This window comes from Humulus lupulus, chromosome 8 (assembly GCF_963169125.1).
Source record: "Humulus lupulus chromosome 8, drHumLupu1.1, whole genome shotgun sequence".
NCBI lineage: Eukaryota > Viridiplantae > Streptophyta > Magnoliopsida > Rosales > Cannabaceae > Humulus > Humulus lupulus.
This window is the reverse complement of record NC_084800.1, coordinates 127,954,058-127,978,838: the sequence shown is the minus strand read 5'-3', so window position 1 is coordinate 127,978,838 and position 24,781 is coordinate 127,954,058. Positions and strand designations below refer to the sequence as shown.

Below are 24,781 nucleotides of genomic sequence, written 5' to 3'. Positions count from 1 at the left end.
TTATGACTTATTTTATTAAGAATTTTTTTAAATTAATATGATTTTAAGAGTTTTAGTGTTAAAAAAATATTATTTAAAATGCTAAATTTACTATTTTACTACACAAAAATAAATTAAATTACTATTTTTGTAAGAATACAACATAAATTTAAATTTAAGGAGTTTTAGTTAAATTAATTAATTTCAAGAGTTATTTGTCAATTTTTTTTACTTCAGAGGGTTTTGCAATTATAAAACCTTTCTTTTAAGAGCAATACTTGTAATTTGTAGAGGCCACAGAGTTTTATAAGGCGAAAGGAGCATAAAAAAATTCTTCTAAGCCATAAGATATTAATTTATACACATCATACAAATATATTATAAGGAGAAAGTGGCAGTTAAGTACAGGACTAAGCTTACACAGTTATAAATTGAAAAGAATTTAGCTCCTATTCCACTTTTACCTCTATATATTTAAAACAAACAAACAAACAAATAAACAAATTTCAGGTTTCTATAGACTGTCCTAACCGCCATGACGAAAATAGAGAACGGAGCGATAAATGGCAGCAACATGAAAGAAGAAAATAAGAACGATGAGAAGATCATCCAACAGACCAACTATACCCAGTACGCCTACAAGATCAGCCAAAACAAGTAAAACACAATATATGGGTTGCCAAAATAAATTTCAATCAGACGATGAAATAATTCATGGTTACCTTCTGGAATGATGTCAATCGGACTGAGTACGTAAACACCACTCATTGCCATCTGTACACAGTATGAAAAAATAATTCACTACAAATTAAGAAATGATACTACAGAACGCAGCCCACAAACTACCAAAAATACTTGTTGTAGAAAAGATACCTATTCAAACATCATTGTTAATGTACATGTGTTGTTAGCTTGATCTTTAGTAAAGGAAAAAATATATAATGTTAGCTTCATACTATACACAGACACAAACATTCCATCAATCTATGATTTTGGGATTTTAGATTCTGTTAAATGTAGCACAGCCAAGATATAGTATCTCATTGTCCTTATGGGCGAAATCCTGGTGATACCATTCCACTTATATTTGCTTATTGCTGCATGCCTAATGCCTGCTTTGTTTCACAGAATCACAATGTGCAGGGAAGACATAAAGGGTCGGATATAATGGGCTGGCAAGAAATGCATTGGCATTAAATGTTACTTGATCTAGCTCTAAGTTTTGGGCATCCTAAGAACAATGTCTCATTTTATGGAAGCTCTCCAGATGTACCAAGTTCGATCTAGGAATGGAATACTATTAGAAATACTACGTCCCCATCCCTTCATAATAAACAGTCCTAGATGTGTGCTATTATTTCTACCAAGAAATAAAAGCACCAAAGAAATTTTACTTGTTGAATACCGTGTCCTACAATTCATTTACTTCTTTCTTCTATAAGTGCTTTGAGTCTCATTTTCAATTCTACAGTAGCAGAATGAGGTATTGCTCACTCTTTGGGGTGTCTTCCCACTAGAATTAATATAAAATAACAATGCGAGAGTCATTTATACTAGATGGTAATCATTGATTATACGGAACATGCGCAGAAAACTACAATAAATACTGAATCCTAAAACATGCTTATTGAATCAAATCTAGACCATATTAAGTAATTTCCATAGAAAAGCTAAATATCTAGGATGATAGAAACCCAAGAGAATGTTAATACAATCACATGTTAACACGGTGCAATCTGAAAAACAATGACTAAGCTAATAAATAGATCATTAGGTAACTAAGAAAACTTTGTAGTTTTGATGATCATATATATTATTAATGATGATGACTAGTCATGAAAGAACTAATACAACAATGATGCAATAACCTGTGTATGCATCTTAAAAATAAATGTAAAATGAAAGAACTTTTAGAAAGTAGTTAGTTCTGTCATTATCTTAACTGCAATGTAGATACGTGCCCTTATGACAAGTGGAAGAGATCTCTGAGGATCCATTAGTTCTCGTAACAACCTCCGTATAAAGAAAGGAAGGTCTTGAAGTCTCTGCAGAAAAGAAAAAGCCACAATTCTGATGTTAAAATGTTGAAGGTGGTTGAAGACAATTCAACATAGACACGAAACAAATTGGACTATAGTCGAAGTGAAAGTGAAAGTGAAAGAAAATGGTCTCCTCTGGACAATAGATAAATGAAAAAAATTACTTCCTTTCCCATAGTAATATTGCTATTCATGCAACATAGCAAGCACAATCACCTGAAAAAGGCCACGAGTATGCCCAGCAAAAGAACGATTGTATCTTTCAACCTTTCCCAGAACCTCTGCAGCATCATTGTCATGGCGTTGTCTTAATGAAGCCTCACTTGGAACCAATAAAGTAATTTCCCGGCGACAAAGAGGACATTTACATGGCTGAAATGCTGGTCCATGATGCCAAACAAGCATAATACAACTTCCTGATGAAAAGAAAGGGAAAGATGCATTATGGCACAAACAAACCAAAATTATGAGTAATTAGTAAAAGTATATTTGTCTCAAAATACGGGGAAGGTATAAAACGCTAAACTTCCATCTCAAAAATCTTTTGTTCCTATATCTAATCCATTCTTTTAAAAAAAAACATGTATAAATATATATATATTTATATATGTACAGAAATGCTCACAACGTCATACTCCAAAAACACACACACACACACACACACACATATATATTACGTTCTCCCTTTTCTCTCATAATTTGAGCAATGAAAGCTAGCTGTACCATCACTAATTATCCCCTCCTTGATTGTGAGGGTACATCTTGTATGCAAACCTCTACATTACTTTCCATCCTGAGCATTTTTGATGAAGCCCTTGTTTAAATTTTGATCCAATGCACACAAACTTGCGCATTAACAATTGTACATTCTTTCAAATGCTTCCAAATTTCAAGCTATATTACACAACAAGATCGTATCATTCCAATTACCCAGAAATAGTATTACATATGATTGATTGTTATTTACAACTCAGAAAAAAGTTTTCAACACAAGCAATACATGATGCCATTTAGTGTTATAAATTTACAATATGAAACCTTACTCTATCTAATATCAATTACCCAGAATAGTATTGCAGATAACTGTTATTTAAAACTCAGAATCAAGCCAAACAGAGCATTGCAAACTAAATTTTAATTCCGGATTTGGAATAACTGAAAGAAATAAAGATAAATAGATTAGACAATGAAGCTTTAGAGCTCCTCGTATGCCCTAGTCTCAGCGTTTTCTTCGATATATAAATACACTCAAATGAAATTTGAATCGGAGAAAAATGAGAGAAAGAAAAGGCACCGCAAAACCAGTGGGAGCAATTGGCTTGACAGGGAATGTTGAAGCGGCCATGGCATACTGCACAGCAATCATTCTCAGGAGGACTGTCCATTTTAACTCTGGGGTCTTCCGCATCTGATTATTTACATTCATATATCTTTTCCTGTCTTTCATGCGAAGAAGTAGAATATTTATTTTCAAATATTGCAATTTACCCCTCAAACTCCTTCTCATTTATCACATTATCACCTAAGGAAACAAAATCTCTATTTAGCTCCAAGAGCAAACCTTACTCTCTCTTTACAAAATTGTAATTGTAATCATAATCATAATCAAAATAAATTAGAAGAAAAATGAATGTGAATAATATAAAATGAGAATTATAATTAGGGAAAATACATATTGACTCTTGTTTTTTTTTTTCGAATACGCAATCGATCCATGTAATTTGTTAAATGATGATTTAGAACATATATTTTACAAAATTGATCAAAATAGTATTCTAGACTTGATTTTGGTCAAAATATTTTTAATTATAAGACTAATTCTTAGGTTGTTGGTGATACGATGAGTTCAGAGAAGCAGATGAGATGGTCGAGGAGTTCAGAAGGAAATATTATATCTAAAAATATTTTGACAAAAATTGGATCTAAGGTACTATTTTTATCCATTTTGTTAAGCACAAAGTCTGAATTGTCATTTAACAAAACTCATGGACTGATCGTGTATTCAGAAGAAAGAAAAAAAGAGCGAAACTAGTATTTTTCCTTATAATTCAATCATTATGATTCATACTATATTATTTACCTAAATCTATAGAAAAAAGTTAAGAATATATATTTGTTATCCCCAAAATTTCGTTCAATGATGTGGCAATCGGATGGACAAGTGGTAGGGCATGGTTAATAAATGACACATTAATAGTCAATAAATGTGTTATTTAAAGAGGTGAAAAAGTTGAGAATTGACCTGAGGAGTTGTGATATTACTGGTCAGGAATAAGTTTAATCGACCAGTGGTGTGCCATGCCCTACCAGTAGTGTGATTTGCCATGCCCGATCGATGGTGTGTCATGCCCGACTGGTGGTGTGCCATGCCCGACCATCGGTGTGCCATGCCCGACTGGTGGTGTGCCATGCCCGACCAGTGGTGTGATTTGCCATGCCTGACCAGAGATGTGCCATGCCCGACCGGTGGTGTGCCATGCCTGACCAGTAGTGTGATTTGGCCAATCGGTGAGTTGTCTTGGCCGACCAGTCACTTCAGGGATGGATTTGGTCAGTCGACGGATCAGAATCTCAGAAGTTACTGTCTAGTGACTCTTCAGTAAAGCCTCAGTAATGGCTTCAACCCGAATCGCTCGTAACTACCGCGGGAATCTCTCAAATATCCCGAAGTAGTAGCTATATTGTTGTAATTTAAATTTGTTTATTATTTATTAATTAAAGCTGGTTGAAACGATCAAGGACCCCGTCAAAACGGGATATTTCTCATGTGCGATCCATGAGCCTATAAATAAATGGCTCATGGCATCATTTGGGGGGATCTGATCTTTTTTAGACTGAAATAACTCTATATTTTTGAGACTTTGAGACCGTTACTTGGGGCATTCTAGGATCATTTTCTGAGAGTTTAGAGAGAGAAACACTGTACTTTTCTACTTATACTTGAGAAACTCAGTTGACTAAGGTTCATCTGATCTTAAGTATAGGCTACATATATCACAACTCTAAGTGGATTAGGCTATTACCAACAAATTGGGGCTGAACCACCATAAAAATTACTTGTGTTATTTATTTTCTATTCAAGGTTTATTGTAGTTTTTGCGTCTACTTGCAGTTGGCCAAAATCGTGGTCAACATTTTTGGTGCTTTCATTGAAAGTCTGAATAGAAGAAATACACTGCTATCCTACCAGTATGGCACCCAAGAATACCAGTATGGAGTCCAAAAAGCCAGGTACATCAAAAGAGCCTGCTAGATCAGAAGGTCCTGGACCTCAAAACCCTGAGACTGAGCCCAGAGTCTTTCTCGAGGAGACAACTCCATAATTCGAACAACTCCGGAAAGAAATAGGCAATTTCCAAGAGGAGATGATGCAATTCAATGCTCGGTAGGAGTCTTTTGCTGAGGAGATCGCCAGGTAGAGAGTTGCGTTAGAATAACAAAGGAGCGATATGGAGGCCAGAGGTGAAGATATCATACAACGACAGGAGGAAGTCGACTGGAGACATCGTGAAGCAGCACTTGCTCTAGAAGCGGCTACCCAATTGCCCCAAGCCAATGCTCAAGCCGTGGCACAAGCTGCTGTCCAGGGAGCCCGAAAGGACAACGCTAGCCAAAAGTCCCCTGCTGGAAGGAAGAACTCTCGAGGACCTGACCGGAGTCAAAGAAATCAGACTGGTCAGGTAGATGATGGAGTCCGCTCTAGAACTGCGTCAATGCAAAGGGAGAACTCTAGAACCCCTTCCAGAGGTCACCGGTCATAAACCTCCCGATCAAAGAGTTACCGATCGGATAGTAAGCACACTCCACTCGGAAACAACCAAACCAAAGCTCCTCGAGATAAAAAAAAACTCCTAGCTACAAAGATGGACATGGTTGAGACGAGGGGGACAGTCATCAGACCGACCGGTCAAAAGAAATAGAAAAGGAAGGCACTGACTAGCAAGGAGGAAAAGACTGCCTGAGCCGTGCCGAAAAGCCACCACTACATCCCGGCCAGCAGCGTAGTGGGAGAGAGCAGGTCTCGCACAGCAAGCCTTCTGAAAAATATAAGAGCACGGTGTTTGACCAGGTAGGAGAACATACTTCCAGGAAGGATCTAAGGGACGTTATCACCAAGAAGAGGAAGACCGTCCCGATCAAAGGGCAAGATATGACCCGCCCTGCCAGTCAAATAGAAATACTTAATGACAATGCTCCAGATGGAAATGCCTGACCAGGAGGTCCAAACCTTGGAGCCTCGTCGGTTTCACCAGCCATCCAAGCCCAGCTTGACGCGCTAACAGCTGTGGTGCAAGGTTTATCAAAACGACCTTCCAAAATGGATGTGGTAGACCACAGGAATGGTAGTCCATTTTGTGCTAGGATTAGAGCAGCCCAGCCGCCAGCAAAATATAAAGCACCAGTGCTGCCGGTATATACAAAAAAGCAGATCCCATCAGACATGTTGAGAAATTCGAGGACCAGATGGAACTGCTCGGGGTAAGTGACGATTATCAGTGTAGAGTTTTCCCGACTACATTGTCACATACTGCCCAGGAGTGGTATTGCATGTTTAAGCTGAATTTCATTACCTCTTGGGAAGCATTCAGGAAGGAGTTTTGTAGACAATTCAGTGCTGCTCGAACTCCACCAGTTTATGCCAACCACCTGGCAGATATCAAACAAGGAAAGGATGAATCTCTAAAAAATTATATACAGAATTTCATGAGAGAGGCCAACAAAGCAACTAATATAGGAGATGAGGGGAAGATGGTTGCCATATCCTCTGGAATCACTTACCGGAGCCCTTTGTGGGATAGTATACATAGAAATCACATTTCAACACTTCAACAATTTTTTGACCGAGCAGACAAGTATATGAAATTTGATGATGCAATCGAGAAAGAGGAGAATAGCATAAACAATCCGGGTAGATTGGATGACCCTCCTAAGAATGGTGGAGACGGTCAGAATGGTGGAAAGAAACGTGGGAATAACGGGTCTGACCGCCATTAAGAAAAGAAGGCTAAGTCGAGTTCAAACGAAAAGCCAACCAAGTATGAGCCTCAGTTAACTAATTACACCACTCTCTCGGCTAGCCGGACGGAAATATATCTTGCTAGTCATGAAGAGTTTCCCTACAAGAAACTTCCACCCATCAGGAAAGAGATGAGTAAGAGAGACATGAATAAGTTTTGTTGTTTCCATGGAGATTATGGTCACGACACAAATGAATGCAATCATCTCAAGGATGAGATAGAATTTCTTCTCTATTCGGGAAAGTTGAAAAAGTATCAGGAAGAGAAACCCCAAGGAGAAGGAGGCAGCAACAATCCTGGGTTCAAACGGCAGAGATCTCCACCCTTGCAACCCGGGCCTGTGGACTTTACCTTAGACACTATATGTGGAGGTCCACGCTTGGCTGGGGATAGTAACAAAGAAAGGGAGAGGTATGCTTGGACACTTCGACATGAGCTAGAGTGTTAGGATGAGAATGGGTGAACGGAGCTTGATCAGGAACCACTGGAATGACGAGTGTCTATGGATATATTATCACTAAATATCGCTTTTAGGGTGGTAGCTTAATTTCAAGTTGTTTAACTTGTTATTTAAGTTTGGTTTATGAGCTGGTTATTTGCTAACCAGTCATTTATTTTTTGAACAATTTTTGTTGTTTAAGACTCATTATTAGACACATTTTGTCCTTTTTTAATTTACGAGTAATAAAAGAGACTACGCGCAACGTGGTCGATTCTTGCTACAAATATGCATGTGTGTTAATTTTTCGAACAGTGTTCAACTGGTCGGTAAATTGGATAGTGTTTAACTACTCGGTACGTTCAAGGAGTGTTCAACTGCTCGAATATCTTCCATATATTCTGTGTTTCACGAGTAATTAACTGCTCGAACAGATTTGGTCAAGTAGCAAGTGACCAGGGATCTTTCAACCCTCGATCACTTGGGGGGCACATGGGGTATACTGGTATATAATTTAACACAGGCAATAAGAGCACGAGTTAAGATATTTGTTTTTAGGCTGACTTGTAAATTTTTGAAGTAAAAAAAGGCCATTAAGCTAACTTGTTTGACAAAGCTTAAGTAACTTGGAATTTTTCAAAATTTCAAGTTAGAAGCAAATAGGCATGTGACAATAAACATTGTGCTCATAAAATGTTAGAGCAATAAGAGTGGGAGAAAGTATACTTAGTAGGGACTTATGAAATGTCTAGAATTTCTAAGTTAGAAAACTAAGTACTCATGCGAAAATATAAGGCATACTTCAAAGTGACTTTACTATTCACAAAAAAACTTATAATGTTTTGAGTCTAAAAAGACTTAGAATGTTTCAAGTTAGCAAAGAAAAGTAAAGTATAAATGCCAATAGCTCGGCTGTACGAGAAAAATATCAAAGCTGCTAAGCAGCAATTGTCTTCACAAAAGTATAAGAAAAAAGAGTAAACTACTAGAGAGGTACAAAGTTTAGCTGGTCAGGTGCAAAGTTTTCCTGGTCGGGAGAGTAGATACAACTTCCCTGGTCAGTTAAGCATGTATCACTGGTCGAGTAGGAAACTCTGTTGTGGATAGGAAGCTCTCAGGTCGGCTAAGAGTGTCTACAGGTCGGGTAAACTAGTCCCTGGCTGGTCAACACCATCGTCGATATCCAAGACCTCCTCTGGTCGAAATGATAGAGCAGGAGAGGCAGACACAGTGTCAGCTGGAAGAGCTGCCTCCTCAGTGGCCTTGGCTTCGCATTTGGCGAGTTCTTCGGCCTTGGCTTCTTCAGAGAGAAATTCGAGGTTGAGAGGTTTGTTTAACTTCCCAATCCGATAGAAGCAGTTGAAGTTGATTTCTTCATAACATGCCATATCAATTTCCTTCTTCTGTTTCAGCTCTTCATTCTCTTGAGTCTTCTTCTTCAGTTGGTCGATCAATGTCTTACTGGCCAGGACTTGCTTGTTGTTCTCATCAACCAACTCCTTCAATGATCTATCTCAGTCAGCAATTGTTTTCTTAGCATGCTCAGTCTTTTCTTGGAGATCTTTCTCAGACTTAGTCAGACTTTCAATCTTTTCCTAGGCTTCCACCAATTGATCATTTAAGATCTTGACCAGCTCCTTATAGTCGACTACTCGGCGTTGAGCATGAATAACAATGATGAGTCCCTGGAGTAAACCAAATAGAAAATGAGTGCAGAGAACAAATATTTACTACACAGTGAAACAATTTATTTGAGAAGAGAAATCAACGTACCTCAGATAAAGACATTTTTTGGGAAATAATAACAATTTTGAGCGATTCACAAAGAAAAAAAAGTGAATTGTTTCGAATGCCACGTGGTGTCCTAGTGATTTGGTGGTGTATGAGCGGCTGGGGTGGTGTCCGAGCGGTTGGGTGTGTGTCTGAGTGGCTGGGTGATGTTCGAGCAACTGCGTGATGTCCGAGCAGCTGTGTGGTGTCCAAGCAGCTGGGGTGGTGTCCGAGCGGCTGGGTCGTGTCCGAGGAGATGGGAGGATGTCCGAGAAGCTGGGGCGTGTCCGAGCAGCAGTGCGTGTCCGAGGAGATGGGAGCGTGTCCAAGGAGCTGGGCGTATCCGAGGAGTAGGTAGGCGTGTGTTCCGAGCGGCTAATACTATCCGAGTAATCAAATTACTCGAGTGGGTAGGAGGTATCCGAGCAGCTTGCAGGAGTTTCGAAGGGCCAAGGTGATGCTCGATCGGCTAAGGATGTATCCGACTAGTTAAGCATTTCCAAGGAAGTCAAGACAACCGAGTGGTTGGGGTGCATAGGCCGAGTAGCTTGGTGGGTTTCGAAGAACCAAGGTAGCCGAGAAGACCTGATCTGCTAACTGAGTCCAAGCGGCTAGGGGCCGAGGAGGCAAATCACCCGAGGGGCTAGCTGGGTACTGAGGAGCTATTTGGGTTCTGTGGCACAAGGGTTCCGAGGGCCAAAAGGAATCCGATCTGTTAGGAATGGTAAAAGAAACAAGTTTGATGGGCTAAAGGGTATGGAGCATAGTGTGATGTATAAACATATTTTTTTAATCTTGGACTGTGCAAATAAGATCAAGAAGGGAACTTCAAGGGTTTCAAAAAGTTTCAAGAAAACTTCAAAGTTCATACAAACCAATGAACCTGAAAGTGCGATGGAAGATGGGAAACTAATAACTACCATTTTCATGGACTGAAAAGTTCAATTGCGGGTTTACTTGAAAATGCTGGAGAATATAGAAGGTCATTTTTGGAATTTTAAAACACAATAATTATTAAATTTACTGCGGATCCTTGCAAGGAGTTAGAAGAAAAGTTTATCATATGAGAAAATCATATAATAAACTTGGGGGGCAAATGTTATCCCCAAAATTTCGTTCAATGACGTGGCAATCAGATGGACAAGTGGCAGGGCATGGTTAATAAATGACACATTAATAGTCAATAAATGTGTTATTTAAAGAGGTGAAAAGGTTGAGAATTGACCTGAGAAGTTGTGATATTACTAGTCAGGAATAAGTTTAGCCGACCGGTGGTGTGCCATGCCCGACCAGTGGTATGATTTGCCATGCCTGACCAGAGATATGCCATGCTCGACCGGTGGTGTGCCATGCCCGACCAGTAGTGTGATTTGGCCAACCAGTGAGTTGTCTTGGCCGACCAGTCACTTCGGGGATGGATTTGGTCGGTCGACAGATCAGAATCTTAGAAGTTACCATCTAGTGACTCTTCACTAAAGCCTCAATAACAGCTTCAACCCGAATTGCTCGTAACTATCGCAGGAATCTCTCAAATATCCTGAAGTAGTAGCAGCTATATTGTTGTAATTTAAATTTGTTTATTATTTATTAATTAAAGTTGGTTGAAACGACCAAGGACCCCGTCAAAACAAGATATTTCTCATGTGCGATCCATGAGCCTATAAATAAATGGCTCATGGCATCATTTGGGGGGATCTGATCTTTTTTAGACTGAAAGAACTCTCTAGTTTTGAGACTTTGGGATCGTTACTTAGGGCATTTTGGGAGCATTTTGTGAGAGTTTAAGGAGAGAAACATTGTACTTTTCTACTTATACTTGAGAAACTCATTTGAGTAAGGTTCATCTGATCTTAAGTATAGGCTACATATATCACAACTCTAAGTGGATTAGGCTATTACCAACAAATTGGGGCTGAACCACTATAACAATTACTTGTTTTATTTATTTTCTATTCAAGATTTATTGTCGTTTTTGCGTCTACTCGTAGTTGGGAAAAATCGTGGTTAACAATATTTTTTATATAATCAAGAAAAGTAATCATAATATTTTTGTTGACCTATGAAATTGGCCAACGGTTGTATGTACATCATATGACACTTTTTGAACGGAATGAATATAATATACGACAGAGTACAAATATCTAAACAAAACACATAGGAATTTATAGTGGTTCAGCCCTATTCTTCTGAACAGTAATAACCTAATCCACTTAGTCTTTTGTATTGAATTGCTCGATAGACAATTACAAAGATAAACTCGCATTTCACTCGTCATAGGTTTGTCCCAAATATCGATAAAAAAAGTCTAGAAAAAGAGATCTCCCAGGGGAAAAAAAGTCCCTTGAAACGAAGCCCTGGGTCATTTATTTATAGTATCCAGGGGTTGTTACATGATCAGTAAGAGTGGGATCGTGGTTTGGTACACAATCATTGGGTGTGGAGATACGTATCCACCTTCCCATGATTATGAGATCGTGGGTATTCCCGTTGTCTTCTCTGGATTGTGGTCGATAATGCACGATTGAGACCTTCAAGAAACCATTAAGTCTTGATTGGTCTATGAGACTTAGATGCTAGGCTCGACGACCCTTTAGAGCTTGGGCGCTAGACTAGTTGGTCCTCTGGGTGCTAGGCATGTGATATTATGGGTGCTAGGCCTGTTGATCTACTGGGTGCTAGGCCTGTTGATCTTAGTTTGAACGAGCGTGAGTTTTACCCAGTGAAGTGTCTTTGGGAGTGTAGGCCGACCACCCTATGAAGGATAGGGTGGGCCGACCACCCCAAGGGGTTCTTGGGTATGCTTAGGCCGACCACCCATAGGAGGCCAATGCCAGGCTGACCACCCCTAGGGGGTTTAGGCCTTGTTGACTTTCTATAGGTCCTGGACCTATCTTTTTTGCTCATCGGTCTTTTTTCAATACTTCATTGTGTTTCCCTGATTTGTGATGCCACGTGCTGCATTCTCATTCGCCACGTCATCTCTAGATTTTTTGAGGGATAACATTTGCCCCCCAACGTCCTCATAATGTGTTCAACATTATGGTAAACTTGATCTGGCCTGAGAAACATATCGTAGCAGTACTTTAACAACAAAGTCCCTTGGGACATTACGTAGTTCTTTTATCAACTATCGATACTTTGCTCAGCACAAAATTTTCAAGGAAAATTAATTTCCTAAAAATCTAGTATATTTTTCAAGAAAATTTGAAATCCTAAAAATATAATATATTTTTCAAGGAGTTTTGAAGTCCTAAAAATATAATATATTTTTCAAGGACATTAATTCCTAAAAATACAAAATATTTTTCAAGGAATTTGAATTCCTAAAAATACAAGATATTTTTCAAGGAATTTGAAATTTTGACCATACTAGATATTTTTCAAGGATTTTGAATTCCTAAAAATATATGGTTAACCTGAGAGACTATAAGTAGGGTATTCACTTCTCAGTTCTCTGATTTGTGCGCCTAAGCTGTAGGGTTCTCCAATCGTGATTTCTTCAATTATTCATCAAACTCAGATCTTCACTTGGGTAAGTATTTTCTCCTAATCTTTACATCATTTTATTTAAATGTGCTTAGATTTCGAAGAAATACTTTGAATCTTTTAGGAATCCATCTGAATCTCCTAGTTTTGTTTTATTTTGATCCAAAATAATTGAATTGTTTGAATCAAGTCTATGATTTCCCTAGCTTGGACGATTTCCAGGGCTCCAAACCCTAGCATAGGTGATTTCAAGCTTGTAAGACCCTAGGCCGACCACCTTCATGCCCCTGGCGATTTCCAGGTTTGTAAAAACTCTGACCTAGGCCGACCACTCTTTGAGATTCACTAGTGTGGCAATTTTCAGGCTTGTAAAACCCTAGGCTGACCACCCTTAAGTTCCCTTGGTCTGGTGATTTCTAGGCTTATAAACATTAGGGTTGGGAAATTTTAAGGGTTTCAGATCCAGGCATAGGCGATTTCCAGGGATGTAAATTCCATCACGGGCTTACCACCTCTAGGGTTTCCATTATGGGCCGACCATGTTTAGGGCTTCCATCATCATGGGTCGACCACGTTTCCCTTGAATTTTCCTTATCTTGTGTGACTTCCAAGCCTACATATCCCATCATGGGTTGAGCACCCTAGGGTTTCCATCATGGGCCGATCACCCTAAGGGATTCCTTAGCCTGGGAAATTTCTAGGGTTACACGATCCAACCCCAGACTGCACTCCTATGCCCTGGGCAATTTCCAGGGTCCCTAGTCCTAGGTGGTCGGCCCAAACCTTATCATAGGCTGACCATCATTCTCCTTGGGTGACTTCCAGGGATCCAAGATCAAAGGTGGTCGACCCAACCATAGGCCGACCACCTGCGACCCTAATTTTTTTCCTTCAGTTTCTTCAACTCTACTACTTAGTTAATGGATAGGCCCCTAGCTACTAGCTTCATTATGTTCACATACTAACTTTACCTTTTATTTTTCCTTTGTTGCAGCTGTCCATCTCTTCTTCGTTAGATAAATCTGTAAGTGAGTGTACTCCACATGCGTTCTTGGAAATGGTGAAAATGATTCTCCCTTGCTCCGCTTTATATTTGTTCAGTGAGGAAGAATTCTTGAAAAGATATAGCTCAGTGGTGAGAGTAAAACAAACAACTCGGCAACCCTCTGAAGATGATCCTCAAATTTCCAGGCACATCACTCAGGGCTCTTCGCCTAGCTCTTCGCAGATCTCTTCTCAGCATAGTACTCCTCGTGTCTCACAGGGCACATCTCAGCGAAGTCACCCTTCTCAGCGGAGTTTGTCCAATCAGCAAGACTCCTTGCCACGCCCTTTGAACCGGGATACCTGTCGGGTTCCCCATCATTCTTCTTCTTAGCAAGAACATACCGAGGGCTCTCATCGCCAGGTTACTTATCCTCAAGAGTGTTCTATACACAAGTTCATGTTAGGAAACATATACATAATCTTTATTTATTTTCATGTACATCTAATATTAAACAAGTTAATATGAGACAACCTAGAAAAAGTTTCTAAAATTGAATTCAAAGAGAAATGATGATAAGAATACTAACATTATACATAGCAGAATGAATGGGTCATTCCTTCAGTTTCTCTAACCCTTATTTCCTTTCTGTCGCAGAGTATTACCAAGAAACTAAATCGATCTTTAATTTTCTTCACAGCCTTCCAAAGTATCCTTAGAATCACCTAGACTAGAGTGGGCAAGTATTAACACATGAGATAGATACAAAGAGAAGAAGAATAGAAAAGAACAATGAGGCTTAGAAAAGGACTTATGTTTAGAGAGAATCTAAAACCTATCAGAAAACCAGTGTCTGTCATCTAATTTCAACTCTCACTTAACATTCCTTTCATAAACTTATTTAGGTCATTTATTTAATTAAAAAATCAATACAATAATAGCCAATTAACAGCCCTAGGTTGAAATTATCATGGGCTTTAGGCCCATGAAATTTCCCATTTGATTATAAGCCCATTGGACTTAAAAACAAGGCTTGTATTATTTTCTATTGATTTAATTGATTAAATAATTATTTGAATCCTTTATCAAATTAATCATTTATAATTTGAACCTTCATTTAAACTTATTTATTAATTTAGATACCAATTTATCATAATTAATAAATCTGCCATAATTTTTCTTTTCTTCTCTAAATTGTATAACTCTATGAAACTATCCAAAATTGATCTGGTCAACTTTGATAATTAAATCAATTAATTGAGACTATCTAGATGATTTTATCCAAGGTACAGTGAGGACCATGGGCCTATGAAATCAAGCTCCAACAAGTTATCATAAATCTAACAAATAAATTTACTAACTTATTAATTCCTCGTGACTCAACTAAAGACTCAGAATTGCACTCTTGAATTCATAGAATGCTTTATAAAAAAATATAGATACGCTATTAATTATCCATTGTTACAACCATAATTTTCACTAAATCCTCTATAGACAGTCTACAATGAGACGGGACTAAAATACTATTTTACCCCTCATTGTATTTTATCCTTAAAACACTTAGTTCCTTGTAAATGATATTTCAGTTACTAATATTAATTACTAAAATGAGATCTCTATCATTCAACACCTTGAACCAAACTAAAAGGAAACCATTATTCCACTTCTTCATCAGAAGCTATAGATGTTCAAAACTATGATTAATACTCTCACTCAATTATACTACTGAGTTCCCAAGATGTAAGTATGGGCTAGTCCGTAGGGTAAGATGGTTACGAAAAAGTCAAGGAACTCAAATAATACAATCAGTTAGATTACTAACCACTCAGAATTGAGATTGAATTGACCTATGGTCAACTATATGATATGGCTAGAATATATAACAACGCTATGTTTACTTATCCTATCAACTGTCAATATTGGTCCTGTCCGATGTAACAAATACATTCGATCTTATTTACTTTGCTAATGTTCTGGAAAGAACATAACACTACAATGTGTAAGTAGATCATATCGTAGGTTAGCAAGTCAGTGTAATTTCTGTGCACTAACTAATCTTAGGACTAACTTATTTTGAACATATAATCATATTTATATTCCACTGTGATTACGTCACTATAAATACGATTGGCTATATGCTCGAGATTTAATAGAAGTTTATATTAAACAAATAATCATGAAAATAAAACATGTGAGCAAAGTGATTGACCAAGTAAAAAAATGATTTCTATTAGTTTATTGATAATAAAGTGAGATTACAAAGAAATTGGGTTTTAATTAGGGCATAAAACCCCAAAAGTTTCGGCCTAAGGTGGTTCTCCCTTCTTCCAAGAGTGAGACAGTCTCACCAGTTGTGCAATAGAAGAAGAGACGACAAAAAGAGTTCCATTCATCATATTCTGGGGCCACCGTTGCTAGTGAGATCATATGGATACCGGTTGAGAAGCCTCACCCTGCTGATTACGAGGTTGTTTGGTTCAAGGGGGCTGCCTCAGATATGATTGAAGAGAAGGTAAATAATTTAATGAAGACCTTTGACCTCTCTAGCATTTCTATTATTATCCCTGGTCCAAACGACAAAGCTGAGGACCCACCTTTGGGTATTTGCGCCTGGACACGCTCTGCCATCAAGTTTGGTTCCCTACTTCCTCTTCATCCATACTTCCAGAGTGTGGCGAATTATTTTGATATTGGTCCTTCTTAGCTGGCTCCCAATGCGATCTTGGTGTTATCTGTGTTGTACATTATCTATCATCGCAAAAAATGGGCTGCTCTAGTACCTCGCGAGATCCACTACTTATTTGATCTTAAGATGAACCCTTCTTAGTGTAACTCGAGGTATTTCCACTTCCGCCATTATACGAGCACGGGTACCGACACCTTCTTGGAAGAGATCTTTGGAAATAACAAGGTGTTTAGATATGCTGACAACTATTTCTTCACTAAGGATGCAGAGGCCAATTACTCCAAGTTTAAGCACGTCGGGCTTTTTTATAGACCGTTTACGACCCAAGTTATGACAGTTAGGGCCAAGACATTGATTTCCATAACCCCTGAGGAGAAGAATGTGAAGACCCTCGTTACTTCAGAGAACCTTAGGAAGGTCGAGCTGTTTCCTCCTACTATAGTCGATGTTCCGGATGAAGATGGTCCCGGGCCTGTGAACGCCATAGACCCCATGGGACCTATTCATGTCGAGGAGGTACCTTCTTTGCCTGTGCTAGCTGGACAGGAGGGTGACGAGGTGGGTGCATCTGTCGCGCACTCATTGCTTGCTTCGAATGACTTTGATGAGACTAGATTCAAGCCCAAATCTCATTTAGAAGGCTCGAAACTTTATCACTTTTATTTTATGATTCATATGTGCTTGATATCCTTATAACATTTGATCTTCTTTTGCAGGTTCAGACATGTTCGGCTTTGTCCATACCCAGCAGAGGTCGACTCCCACCAAGACCAGTCCTTCTGTCTAAGCGGCTAAGAGGGCCAGGGTTGAGGTTGAGTCAATAATGGAGGTTCCTACTGAGGTGCCTCCTCCAACTCCTTTGGCATCTAGTTCGATCCCAGAGGTAGAGCCATCCTTGCCTACACCAGTTCCTCCCATCTTCACTGATACGGGTGCCTCCTGTTCTGCGCCTGCTCCCTTATCTATGCCACACCAGTCTGCCATACGGAATCTAGTTGCCATCATGGACCAAGCGTCCCATTTGGAGCAGACAACAATGAATTTTAATGGGATTAAGAATGAGGACTTGAGCACCATCCTCACGAAGTCACTCCTTGACATTCATAGTGTAAGTCCTCTACAATTTTCTTCTTATCTGGTTAGCTTGTGTGCTGACGTTTATCTAACACTTGTATGTTTTTCGCAGGCGTTGATGTTGGTCTCCCATGTCTGTGATAGGTCCGTAGAGTATACCTCTACACTTTACAATCTTTGTTCTGAGCTTGAAGCTGTCCGCCGGGAGGTGTTGGACCTTAGGCACGTTCTTGGCTCTAGGGATGCAGACATTGCTTTGAAAGATGAAGAGATCAACACGCTCTGCAGTACCATGGAGCTCAAGCACCAGGAAGTGACTGATTTGGCTCTCAGGATAACCCAGATGAAGGGGAAACTTGTTGATCAGCTCCAACAGTCTGAAGCTGAGAAAGAGAAGCTGATTGCTGACATGGACCAACTGCGAAAGGGTGCTCTTGTTGAGAAGGAGCAAGAGGTCAAGGTTGCGGGGGACAAGGCTCAAGATGAGTATTCAAAGATAGCTTTCTCTTGTAACTACTTGATCTGGAAGTTCAACAAAGATCTGGACTTGGATTTCCTTCCCGAGAAGACGCGAGCGAAGGAGCTTAGGAAGTGTCTCGCTCGTGAGGCTGTCGAGGGTCAGGGTAGTCTTTCAGATGATACTCCTCACCCTAGTTAGTCTTCTTTTTAGTCTTTTATTCTTTGTCTTTCCTTTTGTGCCATTGGTGGGGCACCTTGTACTTGGAAATTTTTACATATGACATTCTATGCCTTTATGCTTTTTTTTGTTATGAGTACCTAGTGTATTAATTGAAAATTTTTATTTCCAATGCTTACTAAGTATATCAACTCACAACCCTCATTGGTTCATGTATCTGTATACTTTGAACACATGTATTTCACGTGCCATACTAACCTTACTCTTTTATGTTTTTCATGCTAACAACCATGGTAATGTGAGTAGTATGATACTTCACCAAGTACCATGAACAAAACAGGTCAGGTCGACCATCCCATGGTTGATAGGCTGACCACCCTATAGGGTTGATGGACAAGCCGACCACCCTATAAGGGACATGGCTAGGAGTCTCCCTACCAATGCCTTTTTGTTTTTGTTTTTTGCACTTTCGGAACATATGCTGAACAAATGTCCTAGAAAAACTTGAGCTTGCTTAGTACTTAAGGTCATGTCCTCATTGCTTGTGTATGCCCCGATTGGTATGAACTATATGCCCCCAAGTGATTATGGGTTTAAAAGCCTTGGTCACTTGCTACTTGACCATGCCTTGGTTCGAGCATTTAGACACATAGTACTATCCTTTTCACCTAATGATGCAAGAAGCAAATGTTTGTCCCTCATTGGTAGTCGGGTGATGGTTTCATACTCAGTAGTAATGATACCTATACACATATGCAGATTGTGTAGCAAGTGTCGATCATGATCTACATAATCTCTCATGTACTCATTATAATGATTGTAGAAAGAAGTGTCTAAGTTGGACCAACCGGGTCTAGATGGGCTAATCGAGCTTGTAATGAGTCTTAGATCAAATTATCAATCGGTCCCTTAAGGACCAGATTCGATTATGATCTGATGATGGTGAATGGTCTTCGAACCAGTATCTTTTTTGATCGTATAGGTCGATAGGTTCCTCAAGAACCAGGATCGAACGTGATGAAATAATGGCGACTGGTCCTCAGACCAGTCTCTTTTGTTGATTGTATAGGTTGATAGGTTCCTTAAGAACCAAGATTGAACATAAACAAATAAATTGGCGACAAGGTCCTCAAACCAGTCTCTTGTTTGGATCGTATGGTTCGACAGGCTCCTCAAGAACCAAGATTGAAAATGATCCATAATTTGACGACAAGGTCCTAGGAGCTGTCTCTCTTATTGATCGCGTGGGTCGATAGGTTCCTCAAGAACCAGGATCGAACATTATCAAATAGTTTGGAGATAAGGTCTTAGGACCTGTCTCTTTTTTGGATCGTATGTGTAGCGTCTCGAATTTGCTAATGAGGCTTAGGGCCTTGATTAGCGTGATTGGAGGGCAATAACTGTTATATTATGTTAATTCGTGTGACTTTGATGAGTATGTGATTAGAAATGCATGCTTAGGTGAATTAAATATGCATGTGGGCCCCATTTGGTTGCTAGGGGCATATTTGTAATTTTAGCCGGTTGAGGGCATAAATGTAATATTTGTGTATATTGTGACTGACACCACATGTGAGTGGTGATATATTTATGGTGCACGATTCGAGACGGTCCTAGAGAGATGTTTAGCTAGAAAGTCACAACGTGGTCAAATACCCGGCTCAGGAGGAGCTTATGGGTATTTTGGGTACATTATAATGTGTTTGAGAATTGTTGAGTAGTGGTTAGTAGCTTATCAATAATTTGGTATGTCGGGATTAGCGGGGCCCTTGGTGTTATATGAGGACTTAGGTTAACTTAAGGGGCAATTAAGTGATTTTGGCAGCTGGATATACTTAGTTGAGGGCTGGGAAATACTATAACACTTCAAAAAAAAAATAGAGGAAATAAAATAATAGAATTTCTCAACTCTCTCTCTCTCTCTCTCTCATATTCGGCTCTCTCTTTCCCTCTCCTTGGTGGTTGAGAGCATGAAGAACCTTGAGGATTTTAGACTAAGAAACTGAGGAATTTTACTTGCTGTGGCTAGGGGAATCAGTTCAAGGGTGTTTTTAGCACAGAGGTAAGGTTTCATCCCTAATATTCTTTAAGTCTCCAAGCTTGTTCTTGAGAGTTTGAGAATGAATGTTGAAAGCTGGACTTGTGGCTTGTTAATTGTGAGAATTCAGCTTGGGAATCAAAGGAGTTAAGCTTGGAGTTGGATTTGGAGGAAGCTCAAGGTCAAATTTTTGTTTAAGGTAAGAATTCCATGCAATTCTGAGGTTTATATTCTGAAATGGTTTAAGTTTTCTGGTTTATAGTTTAAGTTTGATAAAGATTTAAACCACTAGGTGATTCTTAGGTTTGATTGTGTGTTTGGATTTGTCACTGCTGTTTCTGAGTTGCTGTATCGCTCATTTGGGGTTTTAAGTTGAATTGGGACTTGGGTGTACTTGGGTGTTGATTTGGAAGAGTTTTGGCTCGGGACAAATGTGGGGAAAAACCCAGTTTTCTGGGTTCACGTATGAGCGCTGCAACCCTGTTCTTTCGCGTCGTGACGCTAGGTTGAATAAAGGCATAGGGACCATTCTAGGCGCCGCGGCCCCTATAGGGTTGTGTCGTGGCGCTAGGCTAATTTCAGGAAGTGGAAATTAAAGTTTTTAGGGTTTTGGCTCAGGGGGCTCGGGGGATGCTTTCGCTACCTTGTATGGGAAAACATAAGGTCCCGAGAGCACAGGATTGATTCCGGGGGATGATTAAGAGTTGGTTAGTAATGTGAGTAGTATGAATGTGTTGTGACTAGGTTTTCAACGAGGCTCGGGTTAGAGGACTGCACTCGAGATTTCGGTGCTCAAGAAGCTCGGGACACAGGTAAGAAAACTGCTGTACCCGTAGAGCAGGGCAAGGCCCTATAGTTTCTGTTGTAGGGTGTAGCCCCATTGATTGTGCTTATGGATGTTTAAATACTTGTTTAGTTACGCTATGTGTGCATATATGTGAATGAACGGCAACAGCCGGGAACGGCGAAGGCTGAGAACGGCGAAGGTCGAGAACGGCAAGGGGCTAGGAGCAGCGTTTAGCACGCGAAGTGCGAGTTGCCAGGGCGAGACCCTATAGGATACCTGGGATATCCTCACAGTGTAGACCGCGTACCCAGGGCCTGGTCCTGGGATGGCATGGCCGTATGTGTTTAGTCCATTGGCGGTTATTTTGTGGTGAATGATAAAAATGCATATGTTATCTTCTTGTGTGAGTTTCTTGCTGGGCTTCGACTCACGGGTGCTCTATGGTGCAGGTAAGGGCAAGGGGAAAGTCGACCATCCATGAGTACGGAGAGTGTGAAGCGGCGCGTACATGTCTGGCCTGCCTGGCTGCCATGGCCAGGGGTATGTTTTTGGGAGATGTATTGTATTAAATTATATTTTGTCGTTTAGTCAACTTTAATCATATTTTTGAGTTGTAAATATTTATGAACAGTATTTTAGGGATCCCGGATGTTAAACACTTTACAATTTTTAAAGAAAGATCACATTTTCAAATTATGTGATTTTAATACACTTTAGTTACACTTTTGAACTGAATTCTTGATTAGCAAGTTAAATGCACATTTTAAACTCACTTAGTAACGACTCTAGGGTAGTAGGGCATTACAGTATGGGTCGATAGGCTCCTCAAGAACCAAGATTGAACGTGATCCATTAATTTGACGATAAGTTCCTAGGACCTATCTCTCTTATTGATCGTGTGGGTCGATAGGTCCCTCAAGAACCAAGATCGAACATGATCAAATAGTTTGGCGACAAGGTCCTATGACCTGTATCTCTTTTGGATCGTATCGGTCGATAGACTCCTTAAGAACCAAGATCGAACATCCATTAATTTGGTGACAAAGTCCTAGGACCTGTCTCTCTTTTGGATCGTACAGGTCGATAGGATCCTCAAGAACCAAGATCAAACATGATCCATTAATTTGGCGACAAGGTCCTAGGACCTATCTCTCTTTTGGATCGTATGGGTTGATAAGCTCCTCAAGAACCAAGATCGAACATGATCCATTAATTTGGCGACAAGGTTCTCCTCCCCATGATGTCATCCCCAAAACGAGGATCGATGTCGTTTCCCTCACTTTGGGAAACTTGCTATAATAACAAATCTTCATTAAAAGGAGCCCCCGACTCTAGTAGGGTGTTTCTTTCAACATCAACTTCCATGTTGACAACCTCATCGGTTCCTTCATTCCCTTTGCAGCAGGTTACTACCACGTTGTTTATGCATGGTCCTTTCTTTGCCTTGACCAATAACGCATTATAGCATTCTCGTGCCTCCCTTTGGTTACCGTGCACGCATCGCTGCTCTGCGCTTATGGGGAACTTCAAAGATAGATGCCAGATAGAGACTACTGCGTATAATGCCATAAGGAGGGGTATCTCGAGCACTACATTGTAAGTCGATGGGAAATCTACCACCAGGAACTCTGTCATCACAATCTCGTGCTTGGGGGAATCCCCCACCATGATTGGCAGTCTGATATTTCCTACTGGTGCTAGGCATTCTTTTATGAACACATATATCACTTGGGAACACGGTGTCAGGTACTTGACCGTGAGCTTCATCTTCTCAAGGGATGATTTGTAGATGATATCAACATAGCTTCTCGTATATACCAAGCATCTCTTCACTCGAGCATTGGTGAATTGAATGGTAAGGACTAGGGGGTCATTGTGGGGGTACCTCACGATCCTGGCATCATCCTCCGTAGAAGTGAGAGTTTCCCTTTCATACTTTGGATTTTTTGGAGACCGCTCCTCGACTGCCATGCACTGGGAAGACTCCCCTACCTCATGTCTTAGGGTCCTTGCATATTGCTCACGGGCATTGTTACTTTGCCTGCTATGTGGGCCCCCCACATATGGTATCCAGTGTGAAGTCCATGGCCGCTGGCTCTAGTGGTGGACTCCTTTGCCTTCGGAACTCTGGATTTCTACTCGGGGTTTCAGTCTTGACTCGGTACCTCAAGAGTTTTCCTTATCGGAAGAGAAACTCTATCTCATCTTTCAAATGTTTGCATTCGTTTGTGTCGTGCCCATAATAATTATGGAAACGACAAAACTTATTTTTTTTCCCTCTTTCCTTCTGAACGGAAGGGTGGTGGCTTTCGATATGGTACCTCCTGGCATGTTGCCAAGTAAATCTCAGCGTACTCCTCTTTTTACCGTTGCCCCCATTACCACCCTGAGGGTTTGCGTTGTTCTTGTCTACCTTGGTAGTGGTTGGATGGTTTATGCCTTTTTCTTTCTTCATGATAGCATCATCTAGCTTCATGTATTTTTCTGCTCGATCCAGGAACTCCTACAAGGTGTTGATGGGGTTCCTGTGTATGCTATCCCACAAGGGACTATAATAAATTATTCCTACCGAGATGGCAACGAACTTCCCCTCATCCTTTACTGTGGATGCTCCGTTTGCGTCTCTCATTAATCTTGGAATGTAGTCCTTTAGGGATTCATCCTTCCCTTGCTTGATGTCAGCTAGGTGATTGGCATAAATTGGTTGAATCTGTCCGGCATTGAAGACCTTGCAAAATTTCTTCTTGAACTGCTCCCAGGAAGTGATGGATCCAGGTTTGAATTTCCAATACCATTCCTGAGCTGAGTTAGAGAGAGTGGTAGGGAAAACCCTGCACCTATAATCATGCTCCACACAGAGTAACTCCATCTGATCCTCGAACTTTCCTAGTGTACTGGGTTCTCCTTCCCAGTGTATGTTGGAAGTTTTGGGGCCTTGTATTTCGGTGGTGGTTGAGCAGCTTGGATCTTGGCACTGAAAGGACTCCCACTCCTATGAACCAGCTCGATATCAGATGGTTTCTTTGTCAGACTCTTGACAGCCATGACGAGTGCAATTATTTGAGCTTGCATTACTGGTGGGATCGCTGCTCCAGGTGGGGTAGACGTCCCTGGTACCCCCTCCTAAGCGTTGATCCTCCTGTTGATGACCTCCCTCAGATCCTGAGGTTGTGCATCTTTCCTGAGCCTATCGAACACGGTATTGGGGTTGTTCATCGATTCCTTTCCTTTGTGAGACTGAGGGTGTAGGGGTGGTAGGTTGGCCTTGCCCTTGTTATTGCGACCTTGCCCCCGAGCCTCTCCTCCTACATGACTTTAAGACTTTGAGCAGCCATTTTCATTCCTGTCACACCTCTCAAATATTTGACCCTCATCTCCAGTGTTGTTTCGTCTGTCCCCCTGGGAGGGGGCCTTCGGGTTGGCAACACTCTTACTTCGAGATGGAGTGTTATTCTTCTTAGTCATGGAGGAGGCAGTCATAGATTGTGCCTCTTCATCATGTCTTTGGGAAAGTGGCTCTGAGAGCGTCCTTGGGGTTCAACTCTTCCCCTAGGACTCCCTATTACTGCTGTCTTGCATTCCTGATGCTTTGGCCTAAGCCTCCCTCACCGCCTGACCAGCGGCTTCAGTGTTAGCTCGGGCTAACTGGGTAGCCTCCTCAAGGGCCACAATAGCCTCTTGGTGCCTCCGGTCAGCTTCCCGCTCCCTTTGGATCATCCCCTAGACCTGCTCATCTATCTCCCGTCATTGGTTCCATAGTCACCCTCTGGAGGGAAATTTCTGCAACAAAGGCCTCACGCCTCACCAAAATTGCGTCATCTCTTCCTGGTGAGCATCATGTGG

At 40.5% G+C, this 24,781-nt stretch overlaps 1 protein-coding gene across 1 annotated transcript; it reads right to left on the bottom strand.

The window, feature by feature from the left end:
* Positions 1-302: 302 nt before the first annotated feature.
* LOC133798432 (uncharacterized) lies at positions 303-3,454 on the bottom strand. Its single transcript, XM_062236707.1, has 5 exons — positions 3,313-3,454; positions 2,235-2,434; positions 1,923-2,024; positions 702-753; positions 303-615 (listed from the first exon to the last, which is right to left on the bottom strand). The coding sequence occupies exons 1-5, from the start codon at positions 3,401-3,403 to the stop codon at positions 506-508; spliced, it is 555 nt and encodes a 184-aa protein (XP_062092691.1). The 5' UTR covers positions 3,404-3,454; the 3' UTR covers positions 303-505.
* Positions 3,455-24,781: the final 21,327 nt, after the last annotated feature.

Bases quoted from the DNA above. Each gene is read 5' to 3' on its own strand.
- LOC133798432 (XM_062236707.1), bottom strand. From the start codon at position 3,403: ATGGACAGTCCTCCTGAGAATGATTGCTGTGCAGTATGCCATGGCCGC. The intron at 2,025-2,234 runs GTGATTGTGCTT...TCTTTTCTGCAG, and splicing joins ATACTCGTGGCCTTTTTCAG to AGACTTCAAGACCTTCCTTT. The intron at 754-1,922 runs GTTAAGATAATG...TACTGTGTACAG, and splicing joins GGGCACGTATCTACATTGCA to ATGGCAATGAGTGGTGTTTA.